This window comes from Narcine bancroftii, chromosome 6 (assembly GCF_036971445.1).
Source record: "Narcine bancroftii isolate sNarBan1 chromosome 6, sNarBan1.hap1, whole genome shotgun sequence".
Taxonomy (NCBI): domain Eukaryota; kingdom Metazoa; phylum Chordata; class Chondrichthyes; order Torpediniformes; family Narcinidae; genus Narcine; species Narcine bancroftii.
This window is the reverse complement of record NC_091474.1, coordinates 223516468-223534223: the sequence shown is the minus strand read 5'-3', so window position 1 is coordinate 223534223 and position 17756 is coordinate 223516468. Positions and strand designations below refer to the sequence as shown.

Genomic DNA, 17756 nt, shown 5'->3' with positions numbered 1-17756 from the left:
CGTGAATCGAGAGGGCCCTGAGGGCAAGGAGGGGTTCCAAAGTGCCCTGGGCGCTGGAGCTTCCTCATCATGTTGGAGGTTTGGGTCTGTGCTCGGGTTGCCGATGGTTTGATCTGAACTGGAGTCTTGTGCATCTGTCAAGGTTGCAGGAGTGCTGGAGACGAATCCACAGGCACTCAGGATCTCTGAGGGATCTCTGTTTTGTTTCTCTTTCTCTGACTGTCAGGAGCATAAACAATGTTAATGGTGAATCTTCGTCAGACTAAAGGCAATTTCATGCAATATTACATTTCAGTTTTATGATATAGGAACATAGGAACATATGAAGTAGGAACAGGAGTAGGCCAAAAATGGCACATCGAGCCTGCTCCGCCATTCAATACGATCATGGCTGATCTAATTTATGACCTAACTCCACCTACCTGCCTTCTCCCCATATCCCCTAATTCCTCTGTAATCTGAAAGTAGCTTTCCCTGCATACCAGTTAAAATCTTCCCATCATTTTGAGGAATAGACAACTAGTGTATCTTCTAAAAGCTCTTTATTCTGAGGGATGTGAAGCCCCTTATCTCAGTTTGTCAAGCGTCACCTGATAATGGCCTTGCATGCATCTTAAAATACTCATGAATGTATTTTTGGGTTTAGCATTCTTCGTGCTGTGCTCTGATCGTGAGATTCGCAAAGCTGCTTCCTTTCTATTGGACATATGGTGGGAACTCCATACGCCCAATAGAAAGAACAGGCGCATTACTCACTGAGCTTGCTATGTGCCTTCCTCTTTTTTTTAATGATTTATTCAACGTCCTCCAATTTCTCAATCTCTCAGCAGATATGAGAATTTTGTTTGTGTGATCTTTTGTTAAGATCCCTCCAGATGCACTTCCTCATTGCAGAACACTACAGTCCGTTATCTTCTCTCGTCATTTCACTCACAGTCAGAGTCAATCTCAAGATCTCTGTAATGTGCCTGTTTAATTTTCCTTTTTAAGAAACTTTTCATTTTGCTTATCATGAAAGGTGGACAAAACTAATGCCTGTTACGGTTCTCCTTATCTGGCTTTTATTCCTCAGCATGTTTGAATTAAACTTAATTGTTCCACCACCTGTCAAACCCAGAAAGGGTCAAAAAGTGAACAAAAACTTGCTCAATTATTTAGGTCCAGGTGGAACAAAAGTCCTGAGGTGTAGCCAAATTCTGTACTCTTTCTCCTTCACCTTGCATGCTCCAGTGAGATCTTTTGGAGAAAAAACATGAACGTGTGCTCCCTTGTTAACTTTAGTTTACTGTAATGTACTGTAATAACCAGGTGCCTTGATAAGATTTGCCAATGTGTAGTTTGCATTACTTTCAAGATTAAATCAAACTACCTCATCAGAATTGTTCATGACTGCAAGATCGATACAGGTATGTTAATTAAAAACTCAACAGATTCATAAAGTTACATCTAGCCAGAAAGAAGTAACACTCAAATGAAAAGAATTGTTGCAGTCTGTAACTTAAAACTTCAGAGGTTTATTGACTAAGTGGTTGAGGTGTGATCGATTTTCCCCTCATGCTCTCTCTCTTACTCTCTCCCACTTTCCCCCCCCCCCCCAACCCTCCTCTTCTGAAGCAGTATTTATTTTTAGACATACAACAGTAGTTGTGAAGAAGCCAGCATGGTAACAGGGCCATTTGGTCCATGGGCCCATGCCACCCAATTGACCTACGATCCCAGTATGTTTTTTGAACAGTGAGAGGAAACTAGAGTACCTGAAAGAAACCTGCATGGACAGGGGGAGACCGTACAAACTCCTTACAGACAGCGCCAGATTTGAACCCCGGTCACAGGCGTGGTAACATCATGGCACTACGCTAACCCCGCTTCCCCCTTATGCTGAACTATTTTACTTAATTCTGGTAATTTAAACATAAGGTTTTATTTACTTGCCTTATTTTTTTCCCAGCTTGCTCTCACTTCTTCCCCCGTCACCCTCCCCTAGCTCTGTCTCTCCTTTCCGCCTCCATTTGCACAAACATGATAAATTGTCTCATTCCTTATATATCCAATGAACACCTTTTATTGGTCTGGATTCCTCCCCCAGCCGGCACTGTCTGAATTCTGAGACTTTCTGAGGTTTCCTGCTTCTGGCTCATTCTGCTTATTCCTTGTATCTTCGTCTTTGATGGATGCTGAAAAGACTGGTTGTCCCTCCAGCATTTCGGTGTGATTTTACAAGAATCATAGCATCTGCAGACTTTCATGTTTCACTCTATTCCTTATCGCCCCTGTTCACTTCCTTGCAGTCTTGGCTACTCCTTGAATTGGACCCTGACACTGACTGGCTGAGATCCTGCTATGAATGTCTTTTACTTCTGTGACAATATGCTTTTTATGTTTCAGTCCCTCTATTTCTTTGAATCAGAGTGTTCCAGCGCCACCGGTTGCACTTGTTATATACTTTGTTAGTGCCTTCTTGGTGGACTTAAAATACTTGTTCTGGTCCAGTTTACCTGCCTGCTTCCAACATAACACTACTCATGCCTTGACTTTGAACTTATAAACATATTATTATTTCACCAAATTCTTTGCAGTCAGGGGCATTTTAATGAACTTGGTCCTTATGCTTTGTTTCTTGAACTATTCCTTATACTTTAGTTTTGAAGTTTTAATTTAAGTTTATTTGTCACATTATACCATCTTGAAGGAGAGGAGCTTTTCCTGTTCCATTGTTTTACGGCAACATTACTACAACGTGAAATACACAAGTTTATATATTTAAAATTTTTACTATTTCTTAAGGTTGCCTTCTCCAACTCTTGTCAATGAACAAAAAAGCCAGGGGTCAATGTTAAATTGTTGCATTCCATAATTGAACATACATAAGTATGATCGGGAGAAATTTGCACATGGAGAGCTCCCACAACAATAGTGAAATTGATTTAGAAATAAATATTGGTTAGATCATTGTATCTCTACCAATGTGATGGTAGGTGTAATGTTTAACCTGAAAGATGGTAGCTCCTGTAACACAGCACTCCCTAGTACTACATTGAAATGTTGGCTTAGATTTAATGCTCAAATTTGATGGCAACTTGAAAACATGGTTGTACATCAAAAGTAAGAACTAACCCACTTGCAATATTTGTGTATCTTTACTTAAGAAAAGAAGCTATAACATGTTAATTGAATGCCATAATTTTGGAATGGACTGAGGAGGGCAGAACTGAATAATATTTCAAAAGAATTAGTTTATAGATAATTATGCAATGGAGTTGCAGAACCTAATTTTACACTGGTTTTCCTGTAAAGACAGCAGACAGAACATTGAGAGTGGTTAGACACGCACCTTTGAAGTTGACAAGGGTAATATTAAGTAAATATTTTGGCTTTCTTTTCTCGTGTAGAACAGCTGGCCCACTGGAGTTGATCCTCAACTATGTTGGTTCCTGTGACGCAGCGATCTGACTGGCATCTGGGCTCAGCCACTCCGCTTGTAACTTCCTGTGAACCTTCGAGGGAATCTTGTCAGTCATTTAACCACTGTTGTGTGAGGCTGGGAGGATGTGTTGCCACACATTCAGTTTCCCATATGTGAATGGGAGGGCAAGTTATGTTAGCGACAGACGTTGGAGTGCTGAATTGACATTTTCAGTGTGGTTTCCGTGGAAACAGTGGAGGAGGTCCAAAAAGAATAACTGAAAGAGTAATGCAAGAAAAATGCCTGATTAAGAACCATTGTGTTTTAAGTACCATGAAGCAGTATGGTTCAGCAAATGTTGCAACATAGAACAGATTTAGGGGTATAAACCAAACAATTTTGGTCTCTCCAATGCTTCAAATAGTCATTAAAAAAATGTGCATTGCATAACATCGTTGCTTGTATTCATTCGTAGCCACCTATCTGATTTATTTCTGTGAGGTATATTCTGAATTTGTTTGACTTATTTGGCATTTTAAAATATATTTTTCTTTCCTCTCTTAGCAGCATATTTCCTTGTCGAGCCGATTGAGAGGAAGGAAGATATACCGCATGTAGGCTTCATTTTGTGCATGTAATTTTTTCCCCCCCTTCTGAAGCACAGGGTTGGTTGGTTTCCGGACATGATGTGGTTTAAGCTGTCATCGTAATGGAAATTCACTGTTGTAGCCATGGCAAATCGAGTTTCTGCTCTGCCCTGAATGCATTAGTTTAATGAGATGTTTGCAGCTGGAACACTGGGCTGCCAGAGTCTTGGTTTACAACGAGAAGCGTAGCAAAGATGGGTTTTGCCAGCTTATTGTGCCTGTGCAATAAGTGTGTTCCTGCCTCTGTCACTTCGGAGGTTTAGTGGTGTAGTCTAGTTAACAAGGTAATACGAAGTAGTGAATGGTTCATCTGCATGGTTGTAATTCTTGATTTAGAAATAATGATTTAATAACATATGGTCTTGCAAGCAAATTTTATTTGATGTATATGATTTAAGTACAAATATTCTTGGCACACACAAGTAGTTACGTTATTATGAGATGGAATTATATCTGAATGTTAACATCTATGTATGCATTAATGTATAATATATACACACACACACACGCACACACACATTGAAGACTGGCAAAATGCATAGATATTGGAATGTTAAAAATGATCCTATACTGCTAAAAATTAGTAGTGAATTTTTGACCATTACCTTCCCTGCCTTCTCTGCAATTTAAAGTCTTCCATCTCTTTTTATCACCTGTTTCATTTCTATCCTGAAGAGCATTGCTTCTCCCATCCCACCACGGTCTGAAGAGAGTGAAATGCAGTCTGCAATGAAAGTGGCTTCAGAGCATACACCCGGACAAAGAGGAAGGAAGCCAGGTAGAAAACGGAGACAGGAGCTCCTTCAGTCAGCTTTCAAACTGGCCGTGCAGACTGCTGCAGTAGCTCCACCTAAAGCAGTTTTACCGCTCAAAATACCCAAAAAACGAGGACCAAAACCTGGAAGCAAGGTAAATACGGGTCAGATTTGGTGTATTCCACAGAGCGTGGCAGGTGCATTTTGCAGGTGTAAATGGCAGAAAGTCACTGAGAAATTTTTACAGGTCCCATTCTCCTTAAGGAGGCAAATAACAATTGTTGCTGTGGCAAGGCACGCATTTCCTTATGTGTGGATAAGTTTTTTAAAAATTTGTAAAGATGACTTTTTTTGATCCTCTAAAATCAAGTGCACTGTGTAATCAGACGGATTGCCCAAGGGATTGCATTTGTGGGATAGAGCAGTTGATTTAAATCTGTGATGAGAAGGTTGTTAAATTATAACAACCTCAATTTCTAATTCCTTGTCAAATAATGTTAAGTGCTTATAGCCAACATAATATTTGCAATTATGATCTGAATACTGTTATAATATTATTTGAACAATTGGCTAAAATCTTACTTATATTGCTTTACAGTGAACATCAGATCCATTTGTTTTTGCCTAAAAGGTTCAAAAATTGATTTTCAGATGCCAAATGGAATAAAATAGCAGCCAATAGATTGAGTTTATATAAGATTGTGGAGAGTAGAGAGTTTGAGGTTGATAGGTTTTGTTTTGGCCAAGCTGTACCTGGTCAAATTTTTTATCTCCATTCTGTGTGTGCATATTAATAATTTCTCTCATACTTGTTACTAAGGAAACAGGGCATTTTAATTTTCATAAAATGTCAGTCTTAACCATTCTACTCTGCTTCTACAGCAACCATTCAGTTACTGTAACTTATTAAGGAAATAGTTTCCTGTATTATCTTGTAGCATGCATTAAAGTGAAAGATTGAGCAAAGAAAAAAAATAGATTGTCTTTCTTTGATTTAAATATTATTATAGGAGATCATTTTTTTAGATCTACCATTTATTAAGAAAATGTTTAGAAATTTTGCACAAAAGGCAAAAGAAGGAAATGTCCTGCACCAGTTCATCCTGCTTGAGGTTAAGCCTGTGTTTGTATTTAGATAAAAGGGACATATCGTTTTTGAGAATGGTTGTTAAAGTTATCAGATGTTCAAAAAATAATTCATGCTATTTACTATTGGTGCCCAGCAGGCTTTATTGCTGAAGAAACAACATAGTGTCAATATGAACCCATCAAAATTGACTGAACAAGCATTGAACAAATGAGCTCACATTTTAAAAGTTTTTATTTGTTAAGAGAAATAAAATTATTTCCATGAATTTTCAAGAAGCAGAATGCAATTATCAGCCAATGCAGCAGAAGATAAAATTAATGTAACATTATAGCTGTTTAATAATAGAGTCTGCTTCCCTAGTCTGATAAAAATGTAGCATCTAGTCTTTTGATAAGATTGTTCATTGACATCAAGCTAATGTCGTACAAAAGTGATTAAATTTAAAGTAGGTCTGTTATTGTCCAGGGTACTGTTTAATCTAGACATGTTTCCAGACACTAAATGGTTAATTACATTCATCCATGCAAACACTCCTCTACTGTATTTATAGACTGACTTAACGTGGAACGTGTGGAAGAATGTTCCTGTGAGGCTCGAAATTCCTCTTTGACATTAGCACTAAGTAGGTGGTTTGGTATCAACTGCCTCTATGTATTCTGTGCTGAGTAATTAGTTCCATTGCTTCAATGGAATCAAACACTAGATGGGCAGTCAAGCAGGACCATCGTAAATGGTGTAAAAAATTTCCTAGAGTTGACTGAGCGAGAAGTTCTTTGCATTTTTTAGACGTAGACATAAAGCACGGTATCAAGTCTTTCCGGCAGTGCCGCTCAATTAACTCCTGTACATTTTGAAGGGTGGGAGGACATCGGAAAGCCCAGGAAAAAAACTCACGCACAGGGAGAACGTGCAGTCTCCTTACAGAGAGCGCAGGATTCGAACTCGGCCAGCGCGATGCTAACCACTACATTAACTGTGCCACCAGAGATGGCAAAGAGGAAGTGTGTGAGAAGACAGGAAGGAGCCCTAGGTTCAGCCACTCCCAACCCATGACCAACTATTCATCAAGCACATTATGTCATAATAAATGCTCCTTCAATAAATGGTCTAACTTATCTGTCAAACTTTAAGAATAAAGCAAAGAATTTGATTTATTCATTAAAGTATTCCTTCCTCCCCCCCAATACTGTTTTATTTCTGTTTCTCCGTGTTTTTTATTTTCCGCATTCTCCTGCTGGAACTTTCCCAATGCAGGGAAAGTATTCAGCATTCTTTCTGCTGTGAGCTGATTGCAGACTGGAGATGTTCCTTCACACAGCCTGTCGACCATCATGTCAGATACAGGGGGCAGTCTGTCAACGATCGCTGTTCAATTCCTGCTTTTCTGACAAATCACGGATTATTGGGGGAAAAAAATCTGTCAGACATTGCAGAGACTTGGATGCCACAAGGACAGGATTGGCAGATGATAATTCTGAGGTTTACATATTTCTGAAGGGTCAGGGAGGGAGGTAAAAAAGTGGGGGGGGGGTTGGTGTGGGGTTGGAGAGTGGTATTGCTACTCAGGGATATGATCATAGCTGCAGAAATGGAGGATGTTGTGGAGGGATCATCTAAGGAGTCATTGTGGATGAAGTCAGAAACAGGAAGGGAGTGATCACTCCATTGGGAGTATTCTATAGGAAACCCCCCCCCCCCCCCCGAGCCATTGTGATACTGAGGAGGAGATAAGTAGGCAGATTCTGGAATGGGGCAAAAATAACAGGGTTGTTGTTATTGGAAAATTCAAATTCCCAAATATTGACTGGCACCTCCTTAGTGCATATGGTTCAGATGGGTAGAATATGAGATGTGTGTCCAAGAAGGATTCCTGACACAGTATGTGGACCAGCTGACATTAGCCCATTTTCCAGGAATTACCTGGGACAGGGTCCAGTGGAAAATGGACACTGTCCAAACGCTGGCATCAAATGACGCCATTTCCCACCGGGGATTATCCTCCTCTACTCCTATTCATATCCCCGGCTTTTGCTGATGCCAGGGTGCTGATAAAACCAGTGGGAAAGGGACAGCAGAAAGTGACCCATTTCCAATTGAAGGTAGAACACTCCAATCCCTGGGGATGAGTTGTTTTCAGTGGAAAAGCAACTAGTGTCCCAGTTAAGGGATCCCCAGTGGAAACGGCACAAAGAGGTTCCTATCCTGGGACACTGCACAGCCAATTAACTGGGATGCCAGTGGAAAAGGGGCTTAGAGGAGAGGCCTTTCTGAATCTGGTAATGAGCCTAGACAGGTGACAAACTTCTTGGTGAGGGAGCATTTCTGAGACAGTGACCACAATCTTGCAGGCCTATAAAAGTCTAGTGAGACCACAATTGGACTGTACGCCTTCTTACTCATTCTATTAACTTGTGCAGCAACCTTGAGGGATCTATGGACCTGGACTTGCAAAATGTGCCATGTTCTTTGTAGCTCGTGTGAAAAATCATGTATTAATATATGTATAAGTGTAAAGAGGTGTTGATAAGGCTCTATGGGCACTGTGTGCAGTTTTGGGCCCCCTATCTTAGAAAGGATCTGATGTTGTTGGAGAGAGTGCAGAGGAAATTTACTAGGATGATTCCTGAATGCAAGGAACATTTGGCTACACTTGGATTGTATTCATTGGAGTATAGAAGAATGAGAGGGAATCTCATAGAGACATTTTAAAAAGTATTGACAGAGTGGATGTAGATAAGATGCTTCCTTTGGTGGGTGAATCAAGAAAAAGGGGTCACTGTCTTAAAACTAGAAGTTATCCATTTAAAACAGAAGTAAGGAAGAACTTCTTTAGCCAGAAGGTCGTGGATTTGTGGAACTCACTGGTGCATACAGCGATGGAGGCCAGATCATTGGGAGAATTTAAACAGGAAATTGATAAGTATCTAATTGGTAAGGATATCAATGGATATGGGTTAAGGCTGGAAATAGGAACTAGGTGTGAGCATAGTTCAGCTTAGTGTAGAATCACGGAACAGACTCGATGGGGCTAATGGCCTGTTTCTGTTCCTTTATCTTGTGATCTTATAAGGATGATTGATTGCAATATGATGGGATACATGCTGAAAGAACTGCGGTTTCAATCTGAGGCAAGTGGCCATTCTCATTTCAATAATTTAGCCAGCTACGGGACAGCCATGTGCAACCACTAGACAATGGGATCCAACCAAGCACCACTTCTTGCCATGTGTGAAGTTTGGTCTTTGACATCTTTTAATTGGTGTGAGCAGGTAGTAGAAGCATGACTCCCAACTCACCTTTGCAAAAGCACTTCCTTCAAAGTGACATAGTAGTAGTAATGTATATCTACTCCTCTCCTTCAATGGTTTTTCAGTTGTTATACCAAGCCTTTCAGGGGTAGTAGGTCGCAACTCTTTAACCATGAGTAGAAAAATTTACCTTCCAGTAAAAGACATGGAGTCATGGAGTTCTGCAGCATGGAAGCAGGCCCTTGGCCCTAACATCTTTGTTGACTAGTCTGAACTTGGCCCATATCCCTCTAATCCTTTCCCATCCATAATTCACACTTCATACCCAAAGTTCAAAGATCATTTATTAATTGTTTCTCAGTTTTCCCTCACACCATCTCTCTTTCTGCCTCTGGATAACTGGGATAGAAGTAATATCTTGAAACTAAGTCTTTCCAGCACATTGAGCAAACAAAACTCCATTTAAAATCAGCATATTGACTGCCATAATCTAGAGCTTGTTAACGTATTTCTTGTAAAGTATAGGATAATGAAATGGGAAAGCCACTCCCTATTTCAATAGGGTTTTTTTCTGTACTCCAAATGAACATTTTGGGAAAGCCTTTTGATCTGGTAGAGACTAACATGCAGAGGGAAGGACAGTGAGCAGCCAAAGTTCATCCACAAAAGATGACTTTAGTTAAGTTCTATCTTTATCCCTATGAGTGCTCCAAGAAATCCTTGCTTCCATGATAGGTTTTCTCCCGCAGAAGGAATTGCCAAACTAAGCGTTGTAATGCAGTGCAAATGTAAAGTGTATCTTTGGATGGGAGAAAGGGAGCTCGCAATCTCTCCTATAGGGTTCAAATGAAAATATAAATCTTATTTAGACACTATACTCATAGGTTTAAAATGATTGGCAAAAGATTGGGTGGTGATGTGAAGAAAAAACATTTTCATGCACCAGGTATTTATAATCTGGAATGTATTGTCAGAGAATATGATGGATATAATTCAACTGTACATGTGAAGGGGAGCACGATAAATATTTAAAGTTGAATTGGATCCAAGTGCTGGCATAAACTTGGGATGTTACAGTTCGAAAATGGTCCAATAGTCTCTGATGAATGAACATATATGTGTAGTGCATTTATTGTATAGAATAATGAATTTGGCCTATCACTGTAGAACTAGGCAACATCAAGAGATTAAGAACAGGTACAGTGTTTCAGATTGCAAGGACAGCACATAATCTCTGCTGGATTTATTCAATCATATTTTACACACCTTTGCAGATCCAGGCAGGGGGTGGGGAGAAAAATCTTTGTTCCCAATCATCAAATGGTCTTGAATCCTGAGTCTTTATTTTGTACTCTTCAGCCAAATATCAAAATTTAAATATATTTTAAATTTACAATGCATAAAAGTAGATGACGAGAATATTTTAAACGCTGTCGTACAGGAATTAAATACTTTGCTTTGAGGCCAGACCAAAACTGAATAGGTTACATCACTCTACCATTTCACCTAATCTGTAAAATGTATTACTTTCTGGAGTCCCACATACAATTTCCATCCCAAGAGAAATGGTGACCACGACAACTTTGAATTTCGTGACTTATCAAGAGAAAATCTCATTTGTTGAATGTAAATAATACAAATGTATATTTTATCTCACTGACCTCCATAATTTATCATGAACATTTGTCATACGAGCTGACAATCTTTTAAGTAGTAGGTACTTAGGGTAAGTGTTGCAAGACTGTGAGTCCTAAAGCTGTAAGTGTTATAACAGCATGCTGCAATTGACCTAATTATTAGTGAAAAGCAATCTATTGTTTCCTTTTACTAGTCTGCACCTCAAAATTACTTCAGTCTCCATAAAACGTTTTGGGATGCCTTAAAGTTTTTAATGGTGCTATGTAATTGCAAGTTCTTTCTGTAAAATTATTTGTTCCTTCACCAGTAAGTTGAAAACATCTGCAAAAATATGATAATTGCAGGCAAAAGCCATTGGAGTATTTTTTTAAATTTTGCTGGTCATTTCAAATTCTTTCTTGTTATGGCAGAGGAAGCCCCGTATTCCACAAAATCCTCCACCCATCTCGCCCACCTTAAGCACTCCAGAGCCAGACACCAGCACTGTACCTCAGGACGCAGCGACTGTTCCCACTTCAGCGATCTCCCAAGCACTGACAGGTAGGAGGAGAATCAAACTGACATCTCTGGGGCACCAAGGACAGCTTAAAGGGTGGGATTGATTTCAGATGAAATTACCATTCATTAATACACAGCCAGTGTGGTGATCAGAGCCCAGGAATTAATGCATTGTGTCCTTAAATCAAGCACTTAACGTAGTCAGTAAAATTAGCAACCCCATGAAATTTTTAGAAACTTCTAAATGTATTTTAATTGTTGATGGATTGGGTCTTTTAATTAATTCACTTAGGTTTTTTTCTTCACATGAATGTTGAGCTCCCTGCAAGTTGGGAATTCATGGAAGATTTGCTTGCATGGTTGGTTCTGCATTGTGATGTTGGCAGCTGAACTCTTGCTCATGAAGAAATTGTGCTGAGGGTGAGAATGAGACTTGTCCCTAACCTTCTCTTATGTATTAATGGTCAACCTGGTTGGATTGAGTGGACCTGGATTTGTATATGGCCCAGATGGATTAGATGTAGTGGGACCTTTTCTGAATGATATTAATGAATTACAGTAAAGCCCCTGAGATCTGACACCTATGGGCATTGGTAAATGCCAGATAATTGAATTTTCTGATTATTTGAGTTTGTGCATTGCGTAGATTGGTGAATTAATGGCCAGGCACACCGATTTTGAATTTCCGTATTTTTTACCTATTTATTTTCCACAATTTTTTTTTGCTGGTTTCTTGAGGCTATCGGACGCTTGAGTTCTGGTTAACAGGGTTTCACTGTAGTTTGATTTATAGAACCATAAAATACAAAAGCAAGGACAAATGGTTATGAATTGCTGTGTAGTTCAAGTATTGTGGCCATTTCTGATCACACACTTTATGGAGGAGATTAAAGTCTTTACAAGGGTCCAGAAATGAAAGAAGTCCATCATGAGAACAGACAAGAGAAACAGGAATGGTGCTTATTAGGGCAGAAATTTAACAGAAGGCTATCAAACCTTAAAGCATTTTTGGGGAAGGAACGGAGAGAGCAGGGACTTCACTCGTGGGACTGTCAAGGTGATCATGAGAATAAAAGAATATCTTGATAAAATCAGAAAGTGATGGTAAGACTCAGCACGCCAGGCAGTGTCTGTGGAGAGTGAAACAAAACTAATGTATCGTATCAATGACCTTTTATCACAACTCATCACAAGTTAGACAGAAGTTGTGATTTGGAATTCTTTACCTGGAAGGAAGCAGGGTCAGATGAATATTGTAAAGGAGGACATTTTGCAAGTGTTCCTGTTTCAGAATGAACTGTAAGCCACATTTCAGGCAGGATTCCAAAATGTAAGGTAGTGCAAGGTAAATAACATCTTAATTATATCTTCACAATGTTTTCTAGTAAAAAGGTCATCACAGTAGTGTACAAACACTTAAGAACTTGAGTCTGAAATTTACTGTGGTGCTCCAGTAATAAGGGATGATGTCCTGGAAGGGTCCTCAAATGAAGCTACATGGAGAGAACTCAGAAATAAGAAACAAATGGGCAATGACTTTGCTGGGTTATTACAGACCTCCACCTTCTTCACACCCTCAGTCTGAAAAGCTTACCCCTCAGATCTCCTTTAAATGTCTTCCCTCTAGTTCTAGACTCCCCTGACCCAGGAGAAGACTTCTGACTGTCTATGCTAGCTATGACCTTAATAATTTTGTAAACCTCTACATGTTCTCTTATTTTCCTGTGAGAATAAATCCAGCCTATCTAATTTCTCAAACATCCTGGTGCAGAATCTCTTCTGCACTCTCTCTTTCTCTGTTGCTACAATGGCAGCTGCAGACTACTGAAGACAGGTGAGGCTGTTCAGGATTATGGAGAGTGTGAGGGAGCATTTCAAAAAGTAATATGAAAGGCAAAGAGGGCCACAAGATATCACTAGCAAACAAGATTAAAGAAATTGTAGTATTTTCCATATGAAGAGTAGGCTCTAAACTTGCCTTGCAGTTCACAGAAACTTTACACAGTTGATTCTTGGGATGGAAGAGCTGGCCTCACATACTCACGAGAAGCTGATCAGTTTCATTATGACCCCAAAGGATTAAAAAACCCCAACAGCAACAGAAATTCACCAAGATAACGGCTGCTTAAACAAAACTGGTTTTATTTTCTTTCATACATAATAATAAGATCAATACTTAATTTATTACTATTAACTTAACTTAGCTCCCTTCTAATTGTAAGTCATGTGTATAATGTTTATGTGTTCAGGAAAGTTCTTTTTCACTGACCAATCATTCACTTTTCACTTCTCCAAGTTCACTGGTATCAGGCAATCTTCCATTCTGTGTACAGAATTGAACAGATAATATATTCACCAGGCTCTGGTGCTTTAATTTAAGTTGTTACCATCAGGAAGGTTTCAGAGAGATATTCGTTGTTTGTTGGACACACGCAAACTGATCTCCTTCAATTTGCCACTGAAGTGCTTGTTGAAGAAACTTGCTCCCTCTTGGGTTTTTCCAAAAGATATCCTCTTCATCCAGGTTACCATATAACCATATAACCATATACGGAGCGGAAACAGGCCATGTCGGCCTTTCGAGTCCGCACCGGTTCACTGATTTTGTGCGCCCTCTTCAGTAATAATCAACTTTTGAAAATATGGGATCAGAAAGGAGTTAAGACTGTACAAGATTGCTATGAACTTGGTCATTTTATTTCCTTTCAAAGAACGAAAGAAAAATATGAATACCACAAAGTATCCTTTTTTGTTATTATCAAGTTAGAGCTTCATTATTGGATAATTTTGGACATGCTTTAAAGTTACCACAGCAGTCAAAATTTGAAATTCTACTTATGGAAGCCGGAAATTAAAAAAAATATGTATCAGAAATGTATTTGTTATTGCAGAATAAAATGCCTCAGATAGATTTGCATAAGTCAGGAAGATTGGAAAAATTTATGTAAAGATGTATGACAAGATTGTTAATGTGAGATATAGATTAGTTCATTATAATTTTATAAATCAGTTATATTTAACTCCTGAAAAATTAAAGAGATACCACAAGGAGTTCTTTTTCCCTTATTTCAGAAGAAACTCAGTAACCAGCCACAACCTCTGCAATGGACTCAGAGATTTAGAATAGGCTGAACTCAGAACTCAAAACCCGTCTTGAAATGGCGTCGTGCAGCAGGTCTGCCAACTTGTAGCCTTCACCACAAACTGCTGCAGAATTCTCTCCCAAACAATGGATAGTTTCTCTAAGTTTGCAAAACCATGTGGCCCCTCTTAGGACAACAAACCTCAACTAGAAATTTTAAACTCTGGTCCCAGTCTAGCAGCAAAAGACTTCTCAGTTCTTGAACCTGGACACTGTTCAAACATGCTGATCCATTAACACCTACTTGTGAAACTCTCACAAGCACTTCCCATTGTCTTTGCAAAGTCAACTGCAGACTCAAAGCCTACCCTTGCATAGCTCTTGCATGGCAAATGAGACATTTGTTTGTGACATGTGACCTGATAACTAAACCTCACAATCTTACCCTTTTAAGATATATTTTATCATAATTTTATCAACTTATTCCATAACAGTTTCAAAATTGAAACATCCCAAGGTTCCCATGATTTACATGGCACCAGTCTTCACTCCATTGAGATTATCTACATGAGGTGGAGTCTAAAGAAAGCAGCCTCTATCCTTAAGGACTCCCACCATCCAGGCCATGCCCGCTTCACTCTGCTACCATCAGGAAAAAGGTACAGAAGCTGAAACACAAGCATTCAGTGGCACAAGGACGGCTTCTTCCCTGCTGCCATCAGATTACTGAATGATCCATGAACCATAGACACTACCCTTACTTTGTCTTTTTCATTTTTTCTGCACTATTTTATTTATTTTTGAAATGTGATTTATAGAAATGTTTGCACTGTAATGCTGCCACAAATCAATGAATTTCATGACACATTCTTGACAATAAATTCTGATTCTGAGAGATTATGAACTCTCTGGTAATTAACTTCTAAGGTTCAGTAACAGAAGTGATCCCAATATCAAAGGCTTGTCTTCATGGGAAGGAACCTCTAATGTAGGAAAAAATATATTGAGTTGAGCAGGATTTATGAAAAGAAAATCAGGCTTGATCAATTTGCAGAAGTTCCTTGCGGATGTGACTCTTAACATAGATAAAGGAACAAGTGGTTGTGTCGTATATGGATTTACAGAATGCTTTCAATAAAATACAAGATTGGAGCACATAACATGCTAACCTGGATTGAGAAATGGTCATTGAGTAGAACGTGGATTGTAGGAGTAAACATTGGTTCCTCCTCATGACGGCAAGCTTTGATTTCTAAGGGATTGGTTCTTGGTCCCCATCTATTCACGATCCATATCAATGACTTGGCTGAGCAAACTAAGTATCAACTTTCTAAGAACTCTGCTAATGGGATTGTGACCACAGAGGAGGGTGTGAAGAGGTTACAAATAGATAGTCTGAGTGAGAGGGTGAGACATGGAAGTTTAAATAGAATGGAAACAGGTAAGAGGGTGAACATAACAGAGAAGCAGAGTATTTTGTTGAATGGTGAGATTTCACCGGTGTTCAAAGGAAGATGGGTGTGCTTGTGTACAATTCAGTGAAAGCCAACATGCAGGTTTGAGGAATGGTTAGGAGGAAAAATATTACGTGGGCCTGATTATTGTGAGAAAGATGCAAATTCTTAAACTGCAGAAGCTGGAAAGCTGAAATAAAATCAGAAAATCCTGTAAACATTCAATAGTTCAGGCAGCATCTATGGAGAGAAATCGAGATAGTATTTCTGGTTGAAGGTCCTTTGGCAAAACTAGAAAAAAAAAAGAGAAAACAAGTTGGCCTTAAGTTATGGAAAGGGGTGCAAGGGGGTGGATCTGACACAGGATCTGTTTCAGGGTGAGATCAGGGTTGCTGTGTGCATAAATTGTGCATGACGCTTCTAGTCAAAAGGTCAATGAGGGGAGTTGGAGGAGGAAAATCCGAACATATGAACGTAAATTCTGTCTAACAACTGGATAAAAACAGATCTCGTCGACCCCATTGAGCTGCTGCCTCACCGCTCCATAGGCCCTAGTTCATTCATGACCCACTGTCACTGCCTTTGTGAAATTTGCATGTTCTTCCTGTGCTGTGTAGGTTTCCCTCGAGCGCTCTGGTTTCCTCCCACAGCTCAAAAGATATGTAGATTGTGGATATGCGGATTGGTATTGTAACTGGCCCCTGTTAATTTCTCCCTGTGAGAATGGTAGAATTGGGAGAAGTGGATGATAATGTGGGGAGAATAGAAAAATGAGATTAATGTAGGATTAGTGTAAATGGGTAGTGGATGGTCAACATGGGCTCTTATGAGAAAGGCCTCTTTCTGTATCGCTGTATCTTTCAATGACTCTAAAATGCTGGAAACTTTGCAGGTCAGACAGGGTCTTAAGAAAAATAAATGGACCTTCATCAGATCTGAGATCGAGCGAAAACAAGTTAGTTTTCAAAAGAAATGGAGGTGGAAGAGGGATGAGCAGAATAAAGGGAATATCTCTGATATGGTGAGACCAACTGACTTGACATGGAAGATAGAACAACAGATTCAAGATTCCTTTACTGTCATGAACTAAAAACTGTGCAATATTGCAAGGAATTGGCTTTCATCTGCCATGAGCCATTATGTTTGGATGATGCTTACTTGGTTCTGACATGTATTGCAAATAGCAAGGCCATGGAACATACTCAGCAGGTAGACAACCCTAAGAGTAATGGAAAAATTGAACTAAATTAATTGCCAGTCCCAAAAGGAACAGAAAGAAAGACCAAGTCGCATGAAGGTGAAGAAGCTGAGTTTGGAAGACTGTCAAGTGCTTGGGCAGTCTTTGGCCTTTGTTGCAAAAGTTCAGAAGGTCACAGAAAGAAAAATCAAGGTGAGAATGGGATGGTGAATTAAATCAGCATGTAGTGGATATAGGATAAAGAGAGACTCAATGAGTAAGTGAATACTTGTCAAACTTGGAAATTGGATGGGAGGGGGCATGTCACCTGATGACATGGAGTTCATAATGTAATCCCTACCCTTCCCGAAAAAGTTTTTAAAAAGTCAAAAAAGTATAGAAAACTTTAAAAGAACAGTGAAAGAAACCGTAGGAAGAGTTGGAGAAAAGAACAAGATGCCACCAAAGAAGGAAACATTTGATATTACAATGCTGGAGCCAGAAAAAGAAAAGGGCAACTCCCCTGATAATGGCCGCTGATAACTGAAGAGGAACATCTTCTGTGCTGGCACGAGGAGTCATGCCTGTGCAGAGAAGTAAAAAAATGGGGGCACTTCTTTAAAAAAAAATATATATACATATATATATATCCTGAATCTGGCAGCTCTGGGGGAGAACCAAGTGAAGAGCTAATAGAGGTAGAAGTTGAATCGGACACAGAATAAGGATTCAGGGAGGTTGGTAAAGAAACATTATTATTGGCT

The 17756-nt window shown here is 39.4% G+C and overlaps 1 protein-coding gene across 1 annotated transcript in view; it reads left to right on the top strand.

The window, feature by feature from the left end:
• Positions 1-4152: 4152 nt before the first annotated feature.
• The window catches only part of scml4 (Scm polycomb group protein like 4), an 89254-nt gene continuing 75650 nt past the window's right edge, over positions 4153-17756 (top strand). Inside the window, exons 1-3 of the mRNA XM_069887517.1 lie at positions 4153-4334; positions 4726-4959; positions 11192-11321. Of these exons, the coding sequence (XP_069743618.1) occupies positions 4768-4959; positions 11192-11321 (322 nt within the window). The 5' untranslated portion in view covers positions 4153-4334; positions 4726-4767. The remainder of the gene's footprint in view (positions 4335-4725; positions 4960-11191; positions 11322-17756) is intronic.